General features: G+C 45.3%; 1 protein-coding gene across 3 annotated transcripts in view; it reads right to left on the bottom strand.

Annotated features, from left to right (window-relative positions):
* The window catches only part of SULF1 (sulfatase 1), a 416210-nt gene that overhangs the window by 176407 nt on the left and 218273 nt on the right, over positions 1-21530 (bottom strand). For all 3 annotated transcript variants that reach the window (XM_069220304.1, XM_069220302.1, XM_069220303.1), the window contains 3 exons: positions 19348-19498; positions 5697-5872; positions 3835-3963 (listed from right to left, as the gene is read on the bottom strand). In XM_069220304.1, the coding sequence (XP_069076405.1) occupies positions 3835-3963; positions 5697-5872; positions 19348-19498 (456 nt within the window). The remainder of the gene's footprint in view (positions 1-3834; positions 3964-5696; positions 5873-19347; positions 19499-21530) is intronic.

Genomic DNA, 21530 nt, shown 5'->3' with positions numbered 1-21530 from the left:
TTTTACAATAAAATGTACACTGGCATCAGTGTGCATTTATTGTGCTGAGAAGTTTGATACCAAACTTCCCAGTTTTCAGTGTAGCCATTATGGTGCTGTGGAGTTCGTGTTTGACAGACTCCCAGACCATATACTCTTATGGCTACCCTGCACTTACAATGTCTAAGGTTTTGTTTAGACACTGTAGGGGTACCATGCTCATGCACTGGTACCCTCACCTATGGTATAGTGCACCCTGCCTTAGGGCTGTAAGGCCTGCTAGAGGGGTGTCTTACCTATACTGCATAGGCAGTGAGAGGCTGGCATGGCACCCTGAGGGGAGTGCCATGTCGACTTACTCGTTTTGTCCTTACTAGCACACACAAGCTGGCAAGCAGTGTGTCTGTGCTGAGTGAGAGGTCTCCAGGGTGGCATAAGACATGCTGCATCCCTTAGAGACCTTCCTTGGCATCAGGGCCCTTGGTACTAGAAGTACCAGTTACAAGGGACTTATCTGGATGCCAGGGTCTGCCAATTGTGGATACAAAAGTACAGGTTAGGGAAAGAACACTGGTGCTGGGGCCTGGTTAGCAGGCCTCAGCACACTTTCAATTGTAAACATAGCATCAGCAAAGGCAAAAAGTCAGGGGGCAACCATGCCAAGGAGGCATTTCCTTACAGTGGGATATACATCAGGATTGTTAGATGGGATAGGCTCTGGGTCATACAAATCCCATGGATCTACACTATAAGTACTGTCACCCAGATCAACCCCATGTGAGGAGACAGGGGATTGCAGAGAAAACTTTTAGGTGAAGGTGGTGAAGTATCATGTGGTGGAGAATTGGGAAACAAAGGAAAATGCAGTGGTGAAGGCTGATGTACTGCCTTTGGTTTCTCCTTGTGTTTGAAGATTTTGGCAGGTGAAGGCCCAGCTTCCAAAGTCTCTTTGAAAGATAGTTTCCTTTTGGTTATAGAAGGAGGAGAGGCAATTATCTTTCTATTATCCTTATGGATTTGGATTTTTCGCTGTTTGTGGCCCATCACTTTAAGTATGGGCCTAAAGTCTGTTGATTCTTCTACAGATGGAGCATATTTCATTCCCACAGTTTTGACCTCTGACAGCTTGGTGACGGACTGTTTTAATAGGGCCGAAAATGTAAACTCCAAAGCAGATGGTAGTTTTTTCGGCCCGAAGAGGAGCTTGGGTGTTTCGGCTCTGAGATGGAAGACGAATGCTTCAGATCCTAAGTGGAAGCCTCCTCTTTTTGAGCCCGAAACAGGCGTGGCAGTCTGTTCGGTCGATTCAGAAAGCATTTTGGTTTTTTTCGACGCCAGAGGGCCGGTCATCGAGATGTAACGTGTGGGTCCGACCGTGGCCCGCAAACAGTGGTGGAACCAAGACCAGTTGTGTTGATTTTTTGGATGGTTTTAGGTGATTGGAAAGGGCTAGCGTACTCACGTACTTTGCCGTTGGAATCACTTGGCTGCCCCCATCAGAGTCACCCTCGGAATCTCAGTCTGCAATGGAAACTCCAGTCTGTGCCTGTTCCTCACCAAAAAATGTCGAGCATTTGTTCGGTCAACTTGAATGCCATCTCTAGCCGATGCGCTCTTTGATCCCGCAGAGTCTTTTTGGAGCGGAAGGATAGGCACGCCTCACAGGTTTCTTCTTTGTGATTGGGAGAGAAGCAGAGGTTGCACACCGAGTGTTGGTCAGTGTAAGGGAACTTAGCATGGCCCTGAGGGCAGAATCGAAATGTAGTCCGATCCACAAGCTTGTGTCACAGTAGGCCCCAGAAGGGTGTGGTCACCCGAAAGGCCGTTTTAATCAATCCCAACAATACAATTGGATCGAGTGTAAATGCGATTGAAAATGATACCGATGTTTAAAGGAAAGATAGAGACGTTCAGATAATACCAAACCGAGATCTAACAGAGTGAGAGGGAACACATCCGAATCCGACGGTGGAAAGAAAACAATCTAACAAAGGACTCGACGCGCACTATCACCAAGAGGAGGAGCCACTTGATCTCGTGACTCGAAAAAGCTTCTTCAAACAAAAACAACTTGTAACCCTCCAAGCCCAAAACTAGATGGTGGACATATGCAAAGCATGTGTAACTGCCATCGAACATATAGATATAGTTTTGTTGATTGTTTAAATTTTGTTTAATTTGTAAATTACTATTTTAATGTTAATTATTTTGGAGCTGTTAATATTTAATGCATTTAGTAATATTTATATGTTAACCCTATATACACACAGATAGATAGATAGATAGATAGATAGATAGATAGATAGATAGATAGATAGATAGATAGATAGATAGATATTTCCTGGGGTTCTTTTTAATGGGGGATGGAAATGTAGCACGATACCAAAATACTAAGTTTTTATGAGCTGCACATATATCGACTCCACAATATCCACCTGCACTATATTTCAAGGTAAGTATATGTTGAGTTTGGATAGTACAACTATAATTCCCTATGTGTTCTTACTTTAACAATTTAACAGTAGGTCGATATTTCTGTGCTCGATATCCTGACATATATCCAAAAGCAAGGACAAATGTAGAAAGATGATGGCTATATAAATTTCACAGGAAGATATAGCTGTTGAGGATACGCTAGTTAAGAAGACACTTTAGTCGTGGTTACCAACAGACAAATATGTTAGATTTTGCAAATTACATGGAATTACTTAACAAGTGTGTCCCACACAATAATAACAGCACTATAGTACGCATTATTTTTTAAATCTGTGCACAAAGAGTACAGTTATGCTGGCAAAGCTACCAGTTTTGCAAGAAGAATAATGAATACTTTCATGACACACAGGTTGCGGTGTGCCTCGTACCATTGTACACAATGCCCTCTTCTCAGCATACACATTTGCGTAGAAGACAAAAACCTGGGTGCCCTCAAAGTTTCCATCAGGTACACTGCTCCTATTGCAAAGCAATGTATTTGTAGAGAGCATTTAGGCCGCATTGCAGGCCAGTTAATCATGACGAAATGTCACATTTGACATTTTTAATCACACAGACCGAACAACCTCCCTCTTTCCCGTAACCTTCTCTTACCTATAATGCAAAAGCAGTGCTTAATTTGTCAATAAAAAGGTGCTGGTGCCCAAAGCCCTCCTCTTAAACACGCAGCTGCTGCAATTAAATGTGTGAACACGGAATACTGAGGCAGCATAATCCTAACGCCATCTCGGGCCTCTTCAATCCATTTAAAGCCACTCCCTGCTTCTTCAGCTCACTCTTGCAGCTCTCTGCTTTCTCCCATTGTGACGCTTTTTCATTTTTCTCATCCTCCGTCTTTCCCATATGTGTCTTTTGCTCGCAGTAAATGCTTGAGGCAGAAAAATAAGTGCTGGCCCTCAAAAATAAGTGGCAGTGCTCCACACCGAAAACAACAAACACAAATTAAGCCATGTGCAAAAGTAACCGACCACCTTTGCATTCAATACACAACACCATCACATCCTATTGTCTTGCCTGTCGGCAACCTGGTCTCTCATGGTCTAATTAACAATTCATTTTGTAACACCTGGTACCAACAAGGCAAATGAAGGCCAGTTCTAGGGAAGCACAAGAGGAGAAAGTGTGTTTTCAACGTAATTTTCTTACATCAGACAATAACACTGAGGACACAGTGCAGGCTTCACAGTGTTTTGAAGGTACTTCCAGAACAACAGATACCGTACAGAGTGAAAGTATACCATGTACACTTGAAGGCAAAACAAGATAGTTGAGGCAGATGGATGATCATGGAGCAGAGTGAGGGTGTGAAGCAGGTGAGGTCTGTGCGAATTGTACTGTAGCACTTTAATGAAAACTAACCTGTTTCCTGGTTTATCTATATCCAAAAGTTTTAAGATGGATTTGCCATCCATGTCGGGTGGTGCATCCAAGCCGGCAATGTCCAGAATGGTTGGGGCCAGATCAATGTTAAGCACAATTTGTGGAACTCTGTGGGAAAAACAATTGCGAGATTTGAGCACGAACGAGACAACAACATCCTTCACTATGCCACAGTTAACTCATTTGTTAATTTCTCGGCCCAATAAATATTCCTAGTTAATGAAAGATTGATTGGTATCTTTTTTAGCCAATTTGTCCGCCTTCAAAGGCAGTCAAGATGTTATTAAATTTGGAGACTTTCTTTAGCCCCACCATGTCTTAGATAAAATGGGATAATCAATTCCACATAAATACAATCACACCTGTGTTAAAAGAGCTACAAAAATATTTGGGTCAGGTCAGTATGAACAATAGGTGAAATTAAAACGAAGTGGCTTTGTACACACAGTGATGGTTCAAATGTTCAACAGCAAGATTTGGCAAACGAACCTGACAGTACTAAAATGATACACTGATACCATGGGGCATGTAATGTGTTGCGGACTGTTGCACATTCATGATAGTATTATAAAATAATTTACTGTTTTGTGCATGACTACTTTTATGCTTTAAGACGTGGCTCTTCGGATGATGCCCCTTCCCTTCCCCCCAGCGCCTTGAGCCTCCCCCCCCCCCGGGTGAGTAGCCACGCTTTACAAATATTGGCTGATTGACTGATGCTTCACAGAATGTGGTTAGAGGAGCACCATGGAAAATGGTGTTTCTGCTAATCAGAACAATTGCATTGCATTTTCGGTCATTCTGGACATAGTTTCCAGTGTATGTTATACCAGGTGTTTGTAAAGCACTTAATGCAACCTTAAGGCTGTCTCAAAGAGTTGGGAGGGGCAGAAGAATGGTAATTTTGCATTTAAAAGTAATGCAAAATTGAGCTGAATTATTTTGGGGAAGAGGTATCATTTTCAGAGAATTTTCCAGGGACAATAAGCTGAGAAGAAAAATGTTGTCTTATCTTGGATATTCTCAAGCCTTCATGTTCACAACAATAAATACTATTTCTGCAAGATTCCATTAGAGGAGAAACACCCAATGTAGCCTGACCTTTCTATGGGGCATTAGTTTCTCAACTGTTGACCCTGGAGTCAGAAGGCTAGAGATCTTTCTGGTCTCCTACTGAATTATTAACCTAGAACCCATTATACATTTATTCTCTTCATGCTTTTAACACAGTGACGCCATATTTAAGTAAATGTGATGTTTTATCTTGGAATTACTTTTCACAACAAAACATAAATATTTTACTCCGCTACATGTAAATTTGATATCATATTTTATAAGTCCTTTTCCAAGAAGCCCGATATCACTTTTTTGGACATGTCTTTAAGAAGCAACCTAATTAGTACACACAAATAAACATTCCTTGAATCACAATTATACCTTACATATTAGTATTTATGAACAATCTGTATTCTGTATGTAGCAAAAAAGCTATGTAAATACTATTTTTTTTGGATGCTTTGTAGTAGCTATTTAGCGTAAATGGAAACAGACCCTTTGCAAATTGCTATTTTGTTATAGTTTAAAATTCTGTTTTCAATTTAGAGGGTTTCGTGTAACTGATATTCAATGTGAACAAATGCCTAAAGTTGAATAGTTTTTTACTTAGATACCTTGATAAGATGGTCATATCTTGATATGAAACTCCAAACATAAACTACTATAGAGTAATGTCAAGATCATGAAGCCAAGTGTTTGCGTGTATATCTTTGGCATAACAACCAACGTGCGTGGAAGCATCTAACAGACAAGTCAACAGCTGCGTTCCAGACAAAATAACTCACATTGATCCCGACTCTACGTTTGGACCACGAACAAAGAAAGGCACCCGAATATCAAAGTCATATGGCATCGACTTCCCCTTCACCAGTCCAAACTGCCCTATATGGTAGCCATGGTCAGCAGTGTAGATGATGTAGGTGTTATCCAGCTCTCCCGTTTCCACCAGCATATCATACACCTGAAAAAGATACATGTTCCAAATCAGAAAAAAGAAAAGAAAGTGCTCTGTATATCTTTTTAGGTATGGGGCTAGCCAGACCTTTTGATTTTACTTAAATTATATCTTTGATATAATTATAGGGGCTTTAAACCAGCCCTCTTCATTCAAAGGTCTGCTGTTGTGTCAGTCACATTTTCTTCTGGCCAGTGCAGCATACAGCGTGGGGTAATGTGTTGCCCACTTTAGACATCGGCAAACTTTCCTGTGAGTGATGACATTCTCCCCTTTCTTTTCCAATCAGCACATCAGACACAAAGTAGCTTCATTAGGTGCTAGGGACTATACTTAGACAATGACTGCTTTTAAAGACCAGAAAAATATTTTTGCTTTAGGCAACTTTTTTGTTTTCAGATTGACAAGGACAGGAAAGCATCCTCAACAAGAATGTTTTGCAAAATTGTGACAATACAAACATTGACAAAGCCAAAGGGTGGTGGACAACTCCTTTTGGCTTTGCCATTGCTTGTCTGGATCTGCTATTTGATCCATTAGGAGATATAGAGGGCTTTACTGTTCCTGAACAAATTGTTATAACTGACTGCAATAGAGCACTTAGGTTGATATTTTAATTATAGTCACATTTGTGAAACGTAGTTTATCCAGATTGTACACTCCACAGTATGTTGCTCTAATAATAGAGAACCCATTTGCTTACATGCAATAATCTTCCCCTGCACATATGGAGAGGCCATTGTGTACTGAATGAAAGAGGAACTGGTACACAATAACAAATCCTATTTTTAGATACAAATTCCTTACATTTAAACCATATAAGATAATGTTACTATTAGTGTTATGGTGATGCCAGGAAGGACATGTTCAGAAGTATTTTCATGTGGTCATTGTAAAGAAATGGCTCCCTGTTGCAGTTACCCCCCACTTTTTGCCTGATACTGATGCTGACTTGACTGAGAAGTGTGCTGGGACCCTGCTAACCAGGCCCCAGCACCAGTGTTCTTTCACCTAAAATGTACCATTGATCCCACAATTGGCACACCCTGGCATCCAGATAAGTCCCTTGTAACTGGTACCTCTGGTACCAAGGGCCCTGATGCCAGGGAAGGTCTCTAAGGGCTGCAGCATGCATTATGCCACCCTAGAGACCCCTCACTCAGCACAGCCACACTGCTTACAAGCCTGTGTGTGCTAGTGAGAACAAAATGAGTAAGTCGACATGGCACTCCCCTCAGGGTGCCATGCCAGCCTCTCACTGCCTATGCAGTATAGATAAGACACCCCTCTAGCAGGCCTTACAGCCCTAAGGCAGGGTGCACTATACCATAGGTGAGGGTACCAGTGCATGAGCACTGTGCCCCTACAGTGTCTAAGCAAAACCTTAGACATTGTAAGTGCAGGGTAGCCATAAGAGTATATGGTCTGGGAGTCTGTTTTACACGAACTCCACAGCACCATAATGGCTACACTGAAAACTGGGAAGTTTGGTATCAAACTTCTCAGCACAATAAATGCACACTGATGCCAGTGTACATTTTATTGTAAAATACACCACAGAGGGCACCTTAGAGGTGCCCCCTGAAACTTAACCAACTATCTGTGTAGGCTGACTGGTTCCAGCAGCCTGCCACACTAGAGACATGTTGCTGGCCCCATGGGGAGAGTGCCTTTGTCACTCTGAGGCCAGTAACAAAGCCTGCACTGGGTGGAGATGCTAACACCTCCCCCAGGCAGGAGCTGTAACACCTGGCGGTGAGCCTCAAAGGCTCACCCCTTTGTCACAGCCCAGCAGGGCACTCCAGCTTAGTGGAGTTGCCTGCCCCCTCCGGCCACGGCCCCCACTTTTGGCGGCAAGGCTGGAGGGAACAAAGAAAGCAACAAGGAGGAGTCACTGGCCAGTCAGGACAGCCCCTAAGGTGTCCTGAGCTGAAGTGACTCTTACTTTTAGAAATCCTCCATCTTGCAGATGGAGGATTCCCCCAATAGGGTTAGGATTGTGACCCCCTCCCCTTGGGAGGAGGCACAAAGAGGGTGTACCCACCCTCAGGGCTAGTAGCCATTGGCTACTAACCCCCCAGACCTAAACACGCCCTTAAATTTAGTATTTAAGGGCTACCCTGAACCCTAGAAAATTAGATTCCTGCAACTACAAGAAGAAGGACTGCCTAGCTGAAAAACCCCTGCAGAGGAAGACCAGAAGACGACAACTGCCTTGGCTCCAGAAACTCACCGGCCTGTCTCCTGCCTTCCAAAGATCCTGCTCCAGCGACGCCTTCCAAAGGGACCAGCGACCTCGACATCCTCTGAGGACTGCCCCGGCTTCGAAAAGACAAGAAACTCCCGAGGACAGCGGACCTGCTCCAAGAAAAGCTGCAACTTTGTTTCCAGCAGCTTTAAAAAACCCTGCAAGCTCCCCGCAAGAAGCGTGAGGCTTGCAACACTGCACCCGGCGACCCCGACTCGGCTGGTGGCGACCCAACACCTCAGGAGGGACCCCAGGACTACTCTAAGACTGTGAGTACAAAAACCTGTCCCCCCTGAGCCCCCACAGCGCCGCCTGCAGAGGGAATCCCGAGGCTTCCCCTGACCGCGACTCTTTGAATCCAAAGTCCCGACGCCTGGGAGAGACCCTGCACCCGCAGCCCCCAGGACCTGAAGGACCGGACTTTCACTGGAGAAGTGACCCCCAGGAGTCCCTCTCCCTTGCCCAAGTGGAGGTTTCCCCGAGGAACCCCCCCCCTTGCCTGCCTGCAGCGCTGAAGAGATCCCGAGATCTCTCATAGACTAACATTGCGAACCCGACGCCTGTTTCTACACCGCACCCGGCCGCCCCCGCGCTGCTGAGGGTGAAATTTCTGTGTGGGCTTGTGTCCCCCCCGGTGCCCTACAAAACCCCCCTGGTCTGCCCTCCGAAGACGCGGGTACTTACCTGCAAGCAAACCGGAACCGGGGCACCCCCTTCGCTCCATTCTAGCCTATGTGTTTTGGGCACCACTTTGAACTCTGCACCTGACCGGCCCTGAGCTGCTGGTGTGGTGACTTTGGGGTTGCTCTGAACCCCCAACGGTGGGCTACCTTGGACCAAGAACTGAACCCTGTAAGTGTCTTACTTACCTGGTAAAACTAACCAAAACTTACCTCCCCTAGGAACTGTGAAAATTGCACTGTGTCCACTTTTAAAACAGCTATTTGTCAATAACTTGAAAAGTATACATGCAATTTTTATAATTTAAAGTTCCTAAAGTACTTACCTGCAATACCTTTCGAATGAGATATTACATGTAGAATTTGAACCTGTGGTTCTTAAAATAAACTAAGAAAAGATATTTTTCTATACAAAAACCTATTGGCTGGATTTGTCTCTGAGTGTGTGTACCTCATTTATTGTCTATGTGTATGTACAACAAATGCTTAACACTACTCCTTGGATAAGCCTACTGCTCGACCACACTACCACAAAATAGAGCATTAGTATTATCTATTTTTACCACTATTTTACCTCTAAGGGGAACCCTTGGACTCTGTGTATGCTATTCCTTACTTTGAAATAGCACATACAGAGCCAACTTCCTACATTGGTGGATCAGCGGTGGGGTACAAGACTTTGCATTTGCTGGACTACTCAGCCAATACCTGATCACACGACAAATTCCAAAATTGTCATTAGAAATTGATTTTTGCAATTTGAAAAGTTTTCTAAATTCTTAAAAGTCCTGCTAGGGCCTTGTGTTAGATCCTGTTTAGCATTTCTTTTAGAGTTTAAAAGTTTGTAAAAGTTTGAATTAGAACCTAGAACTAGTTGTAGATTCTTAAAAAGTATTCCAACTTTTAGAAGCAAAATGTCTAGCACAGATGTGACTGTGGTGGAACTCGACACCACACCTTACCTCCATCTTAAGATGAGGGAGCTAAGGTCACTCTGTAAAATAAAGAAAATAACAATGGGCCCCAAACCTACCAAAATACAGCTCCAGGAGCTTTTGGCAGAGTTTGAAAAGGCCAACCCCTCTGAGGGTGGCAACTCAGAGGAAGAGGATAGTGACTTGGAGGAAAATTCCCCCCTACCAGTCCTATCTAGGGAGAACAGGGTCCCTCAAACCCTGACTCCAAAAATAATAGTCAGAGATGCTGGTTCCCTCACAGGAGAGAACAACACCTCTGAAATCACTGAGGATAACTCCAGTGAAGATGACCCCCTGTTAGCCAGGATGGTCAAAAGATTGGCTTTGGAAAAGCAGCTCCTAGCCATAGAAAGGGAAAGAAAAGAGATGGGCCTAGGTCCCATCGATGGTGGCAGCAACTTAAATAGGGTCAGAGATTCTCCTGACATCCTAAAAATCCCCAAAGGGATTGTAACAAAATATGAAGATGGTGATGACATCACCAAATGGTTCACAGCTTTTGAGAGGGCTTGTGTAACCAGAAAAGTAAACAGATCTCACTGGGGTGCTCTCCTTTGGGAAATGTTCACTGGAAAGTGTAGGGATAGACTCCTCACACTCTCTGGAAAAGATGCAGAATCTTATGACCTCATGAAGGGTACCCTGATTGAGGGCTTTGGATTCTCCACTGAGGAGTATAGAATTAGATTCAGGGGGGCTCAAAAATCCTCGAGCCAGACCTGGGTTGATTTTGTAGACTACTCAGTAAAAACACTAGATGGTTGGTTAACTGGAAATGAAGTGTGTGACTATGTTGGGCTTTATAATTTGTTTATGAAAGAACACATTTTAAGTAACTGCTTCAATGAAAAGTTGCATCAGTATCTGGTAGACCTAGGTCCAATTTCTCCCCAAGAATTGGGAAAGAAGGCAGACCACTGGGTCAAGACTAGGGTAACCAAAACTTCCACTGGGGGTGACCAAAAGAAAGGGGTTACAAAAACTCCCCAGGAGAAAGTGGGTGACACTAGAAACAAAGAAAAAGAGTCCTCTGTAGGCCCCCAAAAACCAGAACAGGTGGGTGGGCCCCAAGACACAACCCAAAACAAAGGTGGGTACCAGGGTAAGAACTGGGATGCCACTAAGGCATGGTGCCACAACTGTAAACAGTCTGGGCACCACACCAAGGACACTTCTTGTCCCAAAAACAAACCCCAGAACAAAATTCCAGGGGTAACCAGTGTAGCCATGGGAGATGACTCCTCAGATGAGGAGGTCTTCATAGCCTTCAACTGGAAACAGGGCCCAACAGGTGAGTTGGAGATTCCAGAGGGAAGTAGACACTTCCACCACCTACTGGTGAATGGAATCCCAACCACTGCCCTGAGAGACACTTGTGCCAGTCACACTATTGTGCATGACAGGCTGGTGCTCTCAAACCAGTACATCCCAGGTGAGACTGCCAGGGTAAGAGTTAGCCTAGACAGGGTCACTAAGAGGCCTGTGGCTTTAGTACCCATCGAAGTGGGTGGCACTCTTAGCTGGAGAAGGGTAGTAGTCAGTACAGACCTCCCCCTTGATTGTCTCCTTGGAAATGACTACCCAGAGGTTAGTCAGAGCCCAAGAGAGGAACTGGTCCAGTGCCAGTCCTCTCCCAAGGATTCTGGAAGTCCTGCCTCTGCAGTAAATGCAAGCAGGCCCCATAAGAAGAAGAAAAGAAAACAGAGTAGGAAGGGTGGACAACCTTTAGCCAAGGTTACAGCAAGCCAAGGAGATTCTGCTCCAGTAGGGGAGAACTCCAAAAATGGCCCTGATAAAGTCCAACCTGACCCACAAGAAGTCCTGGCTAGTCAGGCAACTGTTAAGCCTGAGTGGGTGGCTCCTCAGCTAACAGAAGAAAGAGTGGAAGAAGGGTGTTTACTACAAGATGTGGTAACCCCCCACTCTAATACAGCAGACAGGCAACCTGAACCCAAAGAAGCCTGTAACTTAGCCCCTTCCCTTTTAGGTGAAGAGCTAAAGGTGTGGTTCTGGGCACTGACAGCTGTCAGTGGCCTCTGCTGGGTGTTAGCCTTTATGGCTGCACTATCCTTAGCATGGTGGTCTGACCCCATGCCAAATAGCAAGTTAGGCCCCCTGACCCTATTGGTCATGGTGGGGTTACTCCAGCTCTGGGTAACCTCTTTGGGTAAGCTAGGGGTAACCCTGGCCAAGATAAGGTTAGCAGAGGTGGATACCTCTAAGACCAAAATAGAAAGAATGGGTGGAGACATTGAAGAGGCAGACAAGAGGCAGTTCAGACTAGGTCCTATCACTGTGGAAGTGGGTCAGTTCCCCAGAGGGAATGACCTGAACAGGAGGATGTAAGGCAGAGTAGGCCCTGCAACAAACCAGCCATTTCCTCTACTCTTCCTCGCCTGACAGACTAGGAAGACTTTTCCAGCGTTGGCTGAGTCTCCTGGCCTGTGGGCTGGGGGGGGCTTGTGTAAAGAAATGGCTCCCTGTTGCAGTTACCCCCCACTTTTTGCCTGATACTGATGCTGACTTGACTGAGAAGTGTGCTGGGACCCTGCTAACCAGGCCCCAGCACCAGTGTTCTTTCACCTAAAATGTACCATTGATCCCACAATTGGCACACCCTGGCATCCAGATAAGTCCCTTGTAACTGGTACCTCTGGTACCAAGGGCCCTGATGCCAGGGAAGGTCTCTAAGGGCTGCAGCATGCATTATGCCACCCTAGAGACCCCTCACTCAGCACAGCCACACTGCTTACAAGCCTGTGTGTGCTAGTGAGAACAAAATGAGTAAGTCGACATGGCACTCCCCTCAGGGTGCCATGCCAGCCTCTCACTGCCTATGCAGTATAGATAAGACACCCCTCTAGCAGGCCTTACAGCCCTAAGGCAGGGTGCACTATACCATAGGTGAGGGTACCAGTGCATGAGCACTGTGCCCCTACAGTGTCTAAGCAAAACCTTAGACATTGTAAGTGCAGGGTAGCCATAAGAGTATATGGTCTGGGAGTCTGTTTTACACGAACTCCACAGCACCATAATGGCTACACTGAAAACTGGGAAGTTTGGTGTAGGAAGTTGGCTCTGTATGTGCTATTTCAAAGTAAGGAATAGCATGCACAGAGTCCAAGGGTTCCCCTTAGAGGTAAAATAGTGGTAAAAAGAGATAATACTAATGCTCTATTTTGTGGTAGTGTGGTCGAGCAGTAGGCTTATCCAAGGAGTAGTGTTAAGCATTTGTTGCACATACACAAGACAATAAATGAGGTACACACACTCAGAGACAAATCCAGCCAATAGGTTTTTATATAGAAAAATATCTTTTCTTAGTTTATTTTAAGAACCACAGGTTCAAATTCTACATGTAATATCTCATTCGAAAGGTATTGCAGGTAAGTACTTTAGGAACTTCAAATCATCAAAATTGCATGTATACTTTTCAAGTTATTGACAAATAGCTGTTTTAAAAGTGGACACTTAGTGCAATTTTCACAGTTCCTAGGGGAGGTAAGTATTTGTTAGGTTAACCAGGTAAGTAAGACACTTACAGGGCTTAGTTCTTGGTCCAAGGTAGCCCACCGTTGGGGGTTCAGAGCAACCCCAAAGTCACCACACCAGCAGCTCAGGGCCGGTCAGGTGCAGAGTTCAAAGTGGTGCCCAAAACACATAGGCTAGAATGGAGAGAAGGGGGTGCCCCGGTTCCGGTCTGCTTGCAGGTAAGTACCCGCGTCTTCGGAGGGCAGACCAGAGGGGTTTTGTAGGGCACCGGGGGGGACACAAGCCCACACAGAAATTTCACCCTCAGCGGCGCGGGGGCGGCCGGGTGCAGTGTAGAAACAAGCGTCGGGTTCGCAATGTTAGTCTATGAGAGATCTCGGGATCTCTTCAGCGCTGCAGGCAGGCAAGGGGGGGGTTCCTCGGGGAAACCTCCACTTGGGCAAGGGAGAGGGACTCCTGGGGGTCGCTTCTCTAGTGAAAGTCCGGTCCTTCAGGTCCTGGGGGCTGCGGGTGCAGGGTCTCTCCCAGGCGTCGGGACTTTAGGTTCAAAGAGTCGCGGTCAGGGGAAGCCTCGGGATTCCCTCTGCAGGCGGCGCTGTGGGGGCTCAGGGGGGACAGGTTTTGGTACTCACAGTATCAGAGTAGTCCTGGGGTCCCTCCTGAGGTGTCGGATCTCCACCAGCCGAGTCGGGGTCGCTGGGTGCAGTGTTGCAAGTCTCACGCTTCTTGCGGGGAGCTTGCAGGGTTCTTTAAAGCTGCTGGAAACAAAGTTGCAGCTTTTCTTGGAGCAGGTCCGCTGTCCTCGGGAGTTTCTTGTCTTTTCGAAGCAGGGGCAGTCCTCAGAGGATGTCGAGGTCGCTGGTCCCTTTGGAAGGCGTCGCTGGAGCAGGATCTTTGGAAGGCAGGAGACAGGCCGGTGAGTTTCTGGAGCCAAGGCAGTTGTCGTCTTCTGGTCTTCCGCTGCAGGGGTTTTCAGCTAGGCAGTCCTTCTTCTTGTAGTTGCAGGAATCTAATTTTCTAGGGTTCAGGGGAGCCCTTAAATACTAAATTTAAGGGCGTGTTTAGGTCTGGGGGGTTAGTAGCCAATGGCTACTAGCCCTGAGGGTGGGTACACCCTCTTTGTGCCTCCTCCCAAGGGGAGGGGGTCACAATCCTAACCCTATTGGGGGAATCCTCCATCTGCAAGATGGAGGATTTCTAAAAGTTAGAGTCACTTCAGCTCAGGACACCTTAGGGGCTGTCCTGACTGGCCAGTGACTCCTCCTTGTTTTTCTCATTATTTTCTCCGGCCTTGCCGCCAAAAGTGGGGCCTGGCCGGAGGGGGCGGGCAACTCCACTAGCTGGAGTGTCCTGCTGGGTTGGCACAAAGGAGGTGAGCCTTTGAGGCTCACCGCCAGGTGTGACAATTCCTGCCTGGGGGAGGTGTTAGCATCTCCACCCAGTGCAGGCTTTGTTACTGGCCTCAGAGTGACAAAGGCACTCTCCCCATGGGGCCAGCAACATGTCTCGGTTTGTGGCAGGCTGCTAGAACTAGTCAGCCTACACAGATAGTCGGTTAAGTTTCAGGGGGCACCTCTAAGGTGCCCTCTGGGGTGTATTTTACAATAAAATGTACACTGGCATCAGTGTGCATTTATTGTGCTGAGAAGTTTGATACCAAACTTCCCAGTTTTCAGTGTAGCCATTATGGTGCTGTGGAGTTCGTGTTTGACAGACTCCCAGACCATATACTCTTATGGCTACCCTGCACTTACAATGTCTAAGGTTTTGTTTAGACACTGTAGGGGTACCATGCTCATGCACTGGTACCCTCACCTATGGTATAGTGCACCCTGCCTTAGGGCTGTAAGGCCTGCTAGAGGGGTGTCTTACCTATACTGCATAGGCAGTGAGAGGCTGGCATGGCACCCTGAGGGGAGTGCCATGTCGACTTACTCATTTTGTTCTCACTAGCACACACAGGCTTGTAAGCAGTGTGTCTGTGCTGAGTGAGAGGTCTCTAGGGTGGCATAAGACATGCTGCAGCCCTTAGAGACCTTCCTTGGCATCAGGGCCCTTGGTACTAGAAGTACCAGTTACAAGGGACTTATCTGAATGCCAGGGTGTGCCAATTGTGGATACAATGGTACATTTTAGGTGAAGGAACACTGGTGCTGGGGCCTGGTTAGCAGGGTCCCAGCACTCTTCTCAGTCAAGTCAGCATCAGTATCAGGCAAAAAGTGGGGGGTAACTGCAACAGGGAGCCATTTCTTTACATTTGGTATCAAACTTCTCAGCACAATAAATGCACACTGATGCCAGTGTACATTTTATTGTAAAATACACCACAGAGGGCACCTTAGAGGTGCCCCCTGAAACTTAACCAACTATCTGTGTAGGCTGACTGGTTCCAGCAGCCTGCCACACTAGAGACATGTTGCTGGCCCCATGGGGAGAGTGCCTTTGTCACTCTGAGGCCAGTAACAAAGCCTGCACTGGGTGGAGATGCTAACACCTCCCCCAGGCAGGAGCTGTAACACCTGGCGGTGAGCCTCAAAGGCTCACCCCTTTGTCACAGCCCAGCAGGGCACTCCAGCTTAGTGGAGTTGCCCGCCCCCTCCGGCCACGGCCCCCACTTTTGGCGGCAAGGCTGGAGGGAACAAAGAAAGCAACAAGGAGGAGTCACTGGCCAGTCAGGACAGCCCCTAAGGTGTCCTGAGCTGAAGTGACTCTTACTTTTAGAAATCCTCCATCTTGCAGATGGAGGATTCCCCCAATAGGGTTAGGATTGTGACCCCCTCCCCTTGGGAGGAGGCACAAAGAGGGTGTACCCACCCTCAGGGCTAGTAGCCATTGGCTACTAACCCCCCAGACCTAAACACGCCCTTAAATTTAGTATTTAAGGGCTACCCTGAACCCTAGAAAATTAGATTCCTGCAACTACAAGAAGAAGGACTGCCTAGCTGAAAAACCCCTGCAGAGGAAGACCAGAAGACGACAACTGCCTTGGCTCCAGAAACTCACCGGCCTGTCTCCTGCCTTCCAAAGATCCTGCTCCAGCGACGCCTTCCAAAGGGACCAGCGACCTCGACATCCTCTGAGGACTGCCCCGGCTTCGAAAAGACAAGAAACTCCCGAGGACAGCGGACCTGCTCCAAGAAAAGCTGCAACTTTGTTTCCAGCAGCTTTAAAAAAACCTGCAAGCTCCCCGCAAGAAGCGTGAGACTTGCAACACTGCACCCGGCGACCCCGACTCGGCTGGTGGCGACCCAACACCTCAGGAGGGACCCCAGGACTACTCTAAGACTGTGAGTACAAAAACCTGTCCCCCCTGAGCCCCCACAGCGCCACCTGCAGAGGGAATCCCGAGGCTTCCCCTGACCGCGACTCTTTGAATCCAAAGTCCCGACGCCTGGGAGAGACCCTGCACCCGCAGCCCCCAGGACCTGAAGGACCGGACTTTCACTGGAGAAGTGACCCCCAGGAGTCCCTCTCCCTTGCCCAAGTGGAGGTTTCCCCGAGGAACCCCCCCCTTGCCTGCCTGCAGCGCTGAAGAGATCCCGAGATCTCTCATAGACTAACATTGCGAACCCGACGCCTGTTTCTACACCGCACCCGGCCGCCCCCCGCGCTGCTGAGGGTGAAATTTCTGTGTGGGCTTGTGTCCCCCCCGGTGCCCTACAAAACCCCCCTGGTCTGCCCTCCGAAGACGCGGGTACTTACCTGCAAGCAGACCGGAACCGGGGCACCCCCTTCTCTCCATTCTAGCCTATGTGTTTTGGGCACCACTTTGAACTCTGCACCTGACCGGCCCTGAGCTGCTGGTGTGGTGACTTTGGGGTTGCTCTGAACCCCCAACGGTGGGCTACCTTGGACCAAGAACTGAACCCTGTAAGTGTCTTACTTACCTGGTAAAACTAACCAAAACTTACCTCCCCTAGGAACTGTGAAAATTGCACTGTGTCCACTTTTAAAACAGCTATTTGTCAATAACTTGAAAAGTATACATGCAATTTTTATAATTTAAAGTTCCTAAAGTACTTACCTGCAATACCTTTCGAATGAGATATTACATGTAGAATTTGAACCTGTGGTTCTTAAAATAAACTAAGAAAAGATATTTTTCTATACAAAAACCTATTGGCTGGATTTGACTCTGAGTGTGTGTACCTCATTTATTGTCTATGTGTATGTACACCAAATGCTTAACACTACTCCTTGGATAAGCCTACTGCTCGACCACACTACCACAAAATAGAGCATTAGTATTATCTATTTTTACCACTATTTTACCTCTAAGGGGAACCCTTGGACTCTGTGTATGCTATTCCTTACTTTGAAATAGCACATACAGAGCCAACTTCCTACAGTCATTGCACTGAAAATGCAGGGTGGATGCTTGGAATGGAGTAAGTTTGACAACAATCAGTACATGATTTACTACACAGAGGAGCCCCTCAGTCTCTATTTTGTGGGGAATTTGACTTCAGAGAAATAATTAAAATATCACAATCTAACCACCATCACCAACACCCCCTCCAAAAAAACTACCTCCAACAAGGCCACCAACACCACTACCACCACCACAAAATGGGCCAAACAAAGCCACCTGTATCATCTGTAGCTATACCAACAGAACTGCTACCATTAATGTCACCACCAACACCATAATCACTAAAATGATTGCACCATCACACTACTAATTCCACCATTAATGCCACAGATAATACCAACAATACCACTAATATTGGTTATAGTATGATATCTTACGGAAACATCTTTACATGATTCATATTAAACCCTACTGGCATCACCAATGCTTATTTTTTGAAGGAGAAAGAGTTACTCTCTTGAGACAGATAACAAATAACATCCTTATCAAAAGACCTTAGATGCAACATACAAATATAGTCGGACAGGAGTCGTTGTGACTCTAACGGAGGGGGAGGCATTTGCAAGTACAGTGGTGTGCTGAGAAGTTATAATGATCGAGTCTGAGGACAATGGTCTAATCAGACAAACTAGGAAAATACACAAAATGTTATCAGTGTCCTGCAGGACTTTAATCATTTGCAAACCCTTACATTATAACAACCTTAATATTTAGTAGCCCCCCTCCCTCGACTTGTTACAGTGTACTGGTAGCTAACATAGTACACAATGACATCAATTGCTTAAGTATAATGGTTACTAAATGATCAACTTAAAGAATACCAAACTGTCCCTCTTTGCATACCCTTTGATGAAGTGTACATTATGAGATATAAGACCTATGACAAAGTGAACTTCATACAGAATATATAGAAATAAAAGAGCTACACTTAAACTGAATAGATTTGATTTGCAAATGTGAGCTGAGAATCATCTCTCAGCAATCACCGTGTACACTGCAGCAAAAAGATCTATCGCTGTTAATGAATTGCATTAAAGGGAGTCTATAGAAGAGGGCATTATTGTATTTCACAAGTTCCAAATACGCATCATAGGCAACCTCTAACCTATGATACAGTAACCTTTTTTCATAGTGCAGAAATCCCTCTGCTGTTTCAAATCCCACCTCATTCAGATCACAATTAGCTAAACAATTAAAAATATGCGTATGCAAGCACTCCCCAATATTACACAGCTTTCTCATGAAAGGCAATTAAGGATTATGACAATCTGTGCATTTACAGAACCAATATTTATTTCCGTATCACAAAGACTAATTAACTAGAGTTCAAACTGCAGGCATGCGATCCAACACTGTTTTGGAACAAATGCTGAGAAGTGAAAAAATGTCACTACAGTATGGGCCCATGAAATCAACAAAGGACCATGACCATTTCAGAGCAGAATGCAGGGAGCCGCTGCTTACACCGAGATTAGGAAACTTGACAATATTATACTGGAATGGCAGTGTTATTGTCAACATTCTCAATCTGATTATTAGACTTCTAATTTAAACAAAGGGAATATACTGCAAGCAGGTTAAGACGATACTTGTATCTGAAAGAATAAAATACTCCTATCACACTTCAGACACCGTTTAATACTTCGTAACCAAGCTACATATACACAATTCAACAAATTTCAGAACGAACTTGAGTCTTGAAATCCACTCACCTTTTCCACAGAATCGTCTACGGACATCAGAGTCTGTAGTCTTTTCCGCTGTAGGACATTAGTGAACTCCATGTGGATTGGTAGCATGGGCCCAGTGTACTGCATGATCCAGTGTTTGTCCATGTTTGGTGCATAGTTATAGCTAGGAGTACTGATGAAATAAAAAAAATATTTATACATATTGTTGAGAGTGCATAATGACACACCAGGCAATATCCTGTTTCACAATGTCGCTGCTTGCATTCCATAAGTCAACAAACATTCCAAGAAATAAAAAAGAAGGCAACCTTGTAAATCTATTATTTTTGCATTTATCAACCATGACATTTACACAATGAAAGCCAGTCTGTTGTTACGCACCAATGGAAGAGAAAACCCAACTTCTTCTAAAAGTGAGGTTGACAAATCACACTATAGTATGTCACTAACTATTTTAAGTGAACAATGTTTTTCACTCACATTCTGAAAGCCATTTAATCAAGGATGATAACAGAAAGTCCTCTTGTTCACCAACTGTTTTTTTAAAAGCTGCATTTTTACACATCAATAAGAAAAAATACTCCAACAGCTATAAGAAGACATGGAATGCAAACACACAGTTGTGTCACAGTTCCCAAAAGACCAAGACTTTAGGGGCCACTTTCTGTAAGCTGAAGAAAGTCAAAATGATTTGGAACAATCGTGTTGCATCTACTGTCTCCACAGACATAAAGAAAGTACTTCTACATGCTTAATTTGGCTCTGTATTGAAAGGCAATGAATGCTGAGAATAGTCCAGGGTACATGGTGAATGGCTTTTTGCCTAAGTCTCTGTAAGAATCAGAAATACAGGGGTCATGTGTGCTATATAACAACTGCATGCCCCCCAAGAGGATGTGATGATTGGTGATGCATATATACATATACACACACGTATGTATTCAGGAATCTTGTAGTGCAGAAGCAGCCCAGAAGCTGGAACACCGACGCATGAACGACTTGAGCAGCTAGGTAGACTAAGCAATGGCATCGTTTCTTGTTAACCAGGAGCAACTCCTGTCTCTGAGAACACAGTTGATGTACTGGTACCAACACTGATGCTAGAATTTTATGTGTTTCTAATTAAGAATTTTCAATGGAGTGTCATGCCATCTTAGGTTTTCTAAAGTGCTACACATTTGCTTGTGATTGTTGTGAGGGAGAATTTCCTATCAACTTTGAGGTCCAGCCAAGCAGTTTATTCACTTAGAAAAATGCACAGATTGAATGTATGCATACTCACTTTAGAGTATGGCAGGGCATTCATCAAATCATTTGACACTTCCACCCTGTGCAGGGTTGTGGCATCCATTGACAGTAATTTGCATGTCTTCTTAAAGGAAATAATAAGCAGCAGAGGTTGCACTAAATAAGTGGGTTTGCATTGTACAAAGGAATTTTAATTGTAAATAGATGGGCTGGACAGCTATACCTATATTCCTATTAAATATGATATATTATTAACTGATTGAAGAATTACCCAAGTCAAAAGGTTTTATCACAGGACATATTTAAAATAAAAAGATTAAAGTGCAACTTCAGACGTAGGTATCACTTTCAGAGGAACTGGTCCCAATTCACAGTGGGAGACCTCTATAATTGTATCTTATTACCAACTTTTTGGGGACTCACAACCTTTCATATAAATATGCTGGAAATTAACACAAATCAGATTTCCATGAGCACCCTTTGTCTTCTAAATCCACTTCAGTTGCTTTTTCTGTCCAGTAAGAACATTTTTTTTACAGGTGAGAAATCCCGGTAACGAGTCCAAGTCTTTGGAATTGTCTTTTGGTTCAAGCCTGGCTGAAGTTGGCCTGATCTGATCAGGGACGCTCAAGGCCACCGCTCAATCAAACCCCTTGTTACAGAGTTCTGTAGCCTTCCAGGGGTGAGGTTGTTAAGGTGGTCTAAGCAGGCGGGACTGAAGATGCTTTAGAATGTTGGACCCTGTGTGTTCAGATATCACAGCGTTCTTCCCATTTACGATAATGAAGATGTGATGACCAAAGTGGTGCTTGAAGGGCTGCTGGTGGTGCTGCACTATTATGATGTAGCTTCCTGCTTGAGTATGGAGAGGATATTTCTGTAGAGAGAAACGTGCTGGAATGTTATGCTGCATTATAGGAAGGACCATCGTGATTCTGCCGCTGCACGGTTTTCTA

This window comes from Pleurodeles waltl, chromosome 2_2 (genome assembly GCF_031143425.1).
Source record: "Pleurodeles waltl isolate 20211129_DDA chromosome 2_2, aPleWal1.hap1.20221129, whole genome shotgun sequence".
NCBI classification, from domain to species: Eukaryota; Metazoa; Chordata; class Amphibia; order Caudata; family Salamandridae; genus Pleurodeles; species Pleurodeles waltl.
This window is presented reverse-complemented; position numbering and strand designations above follow the sequence as displayed.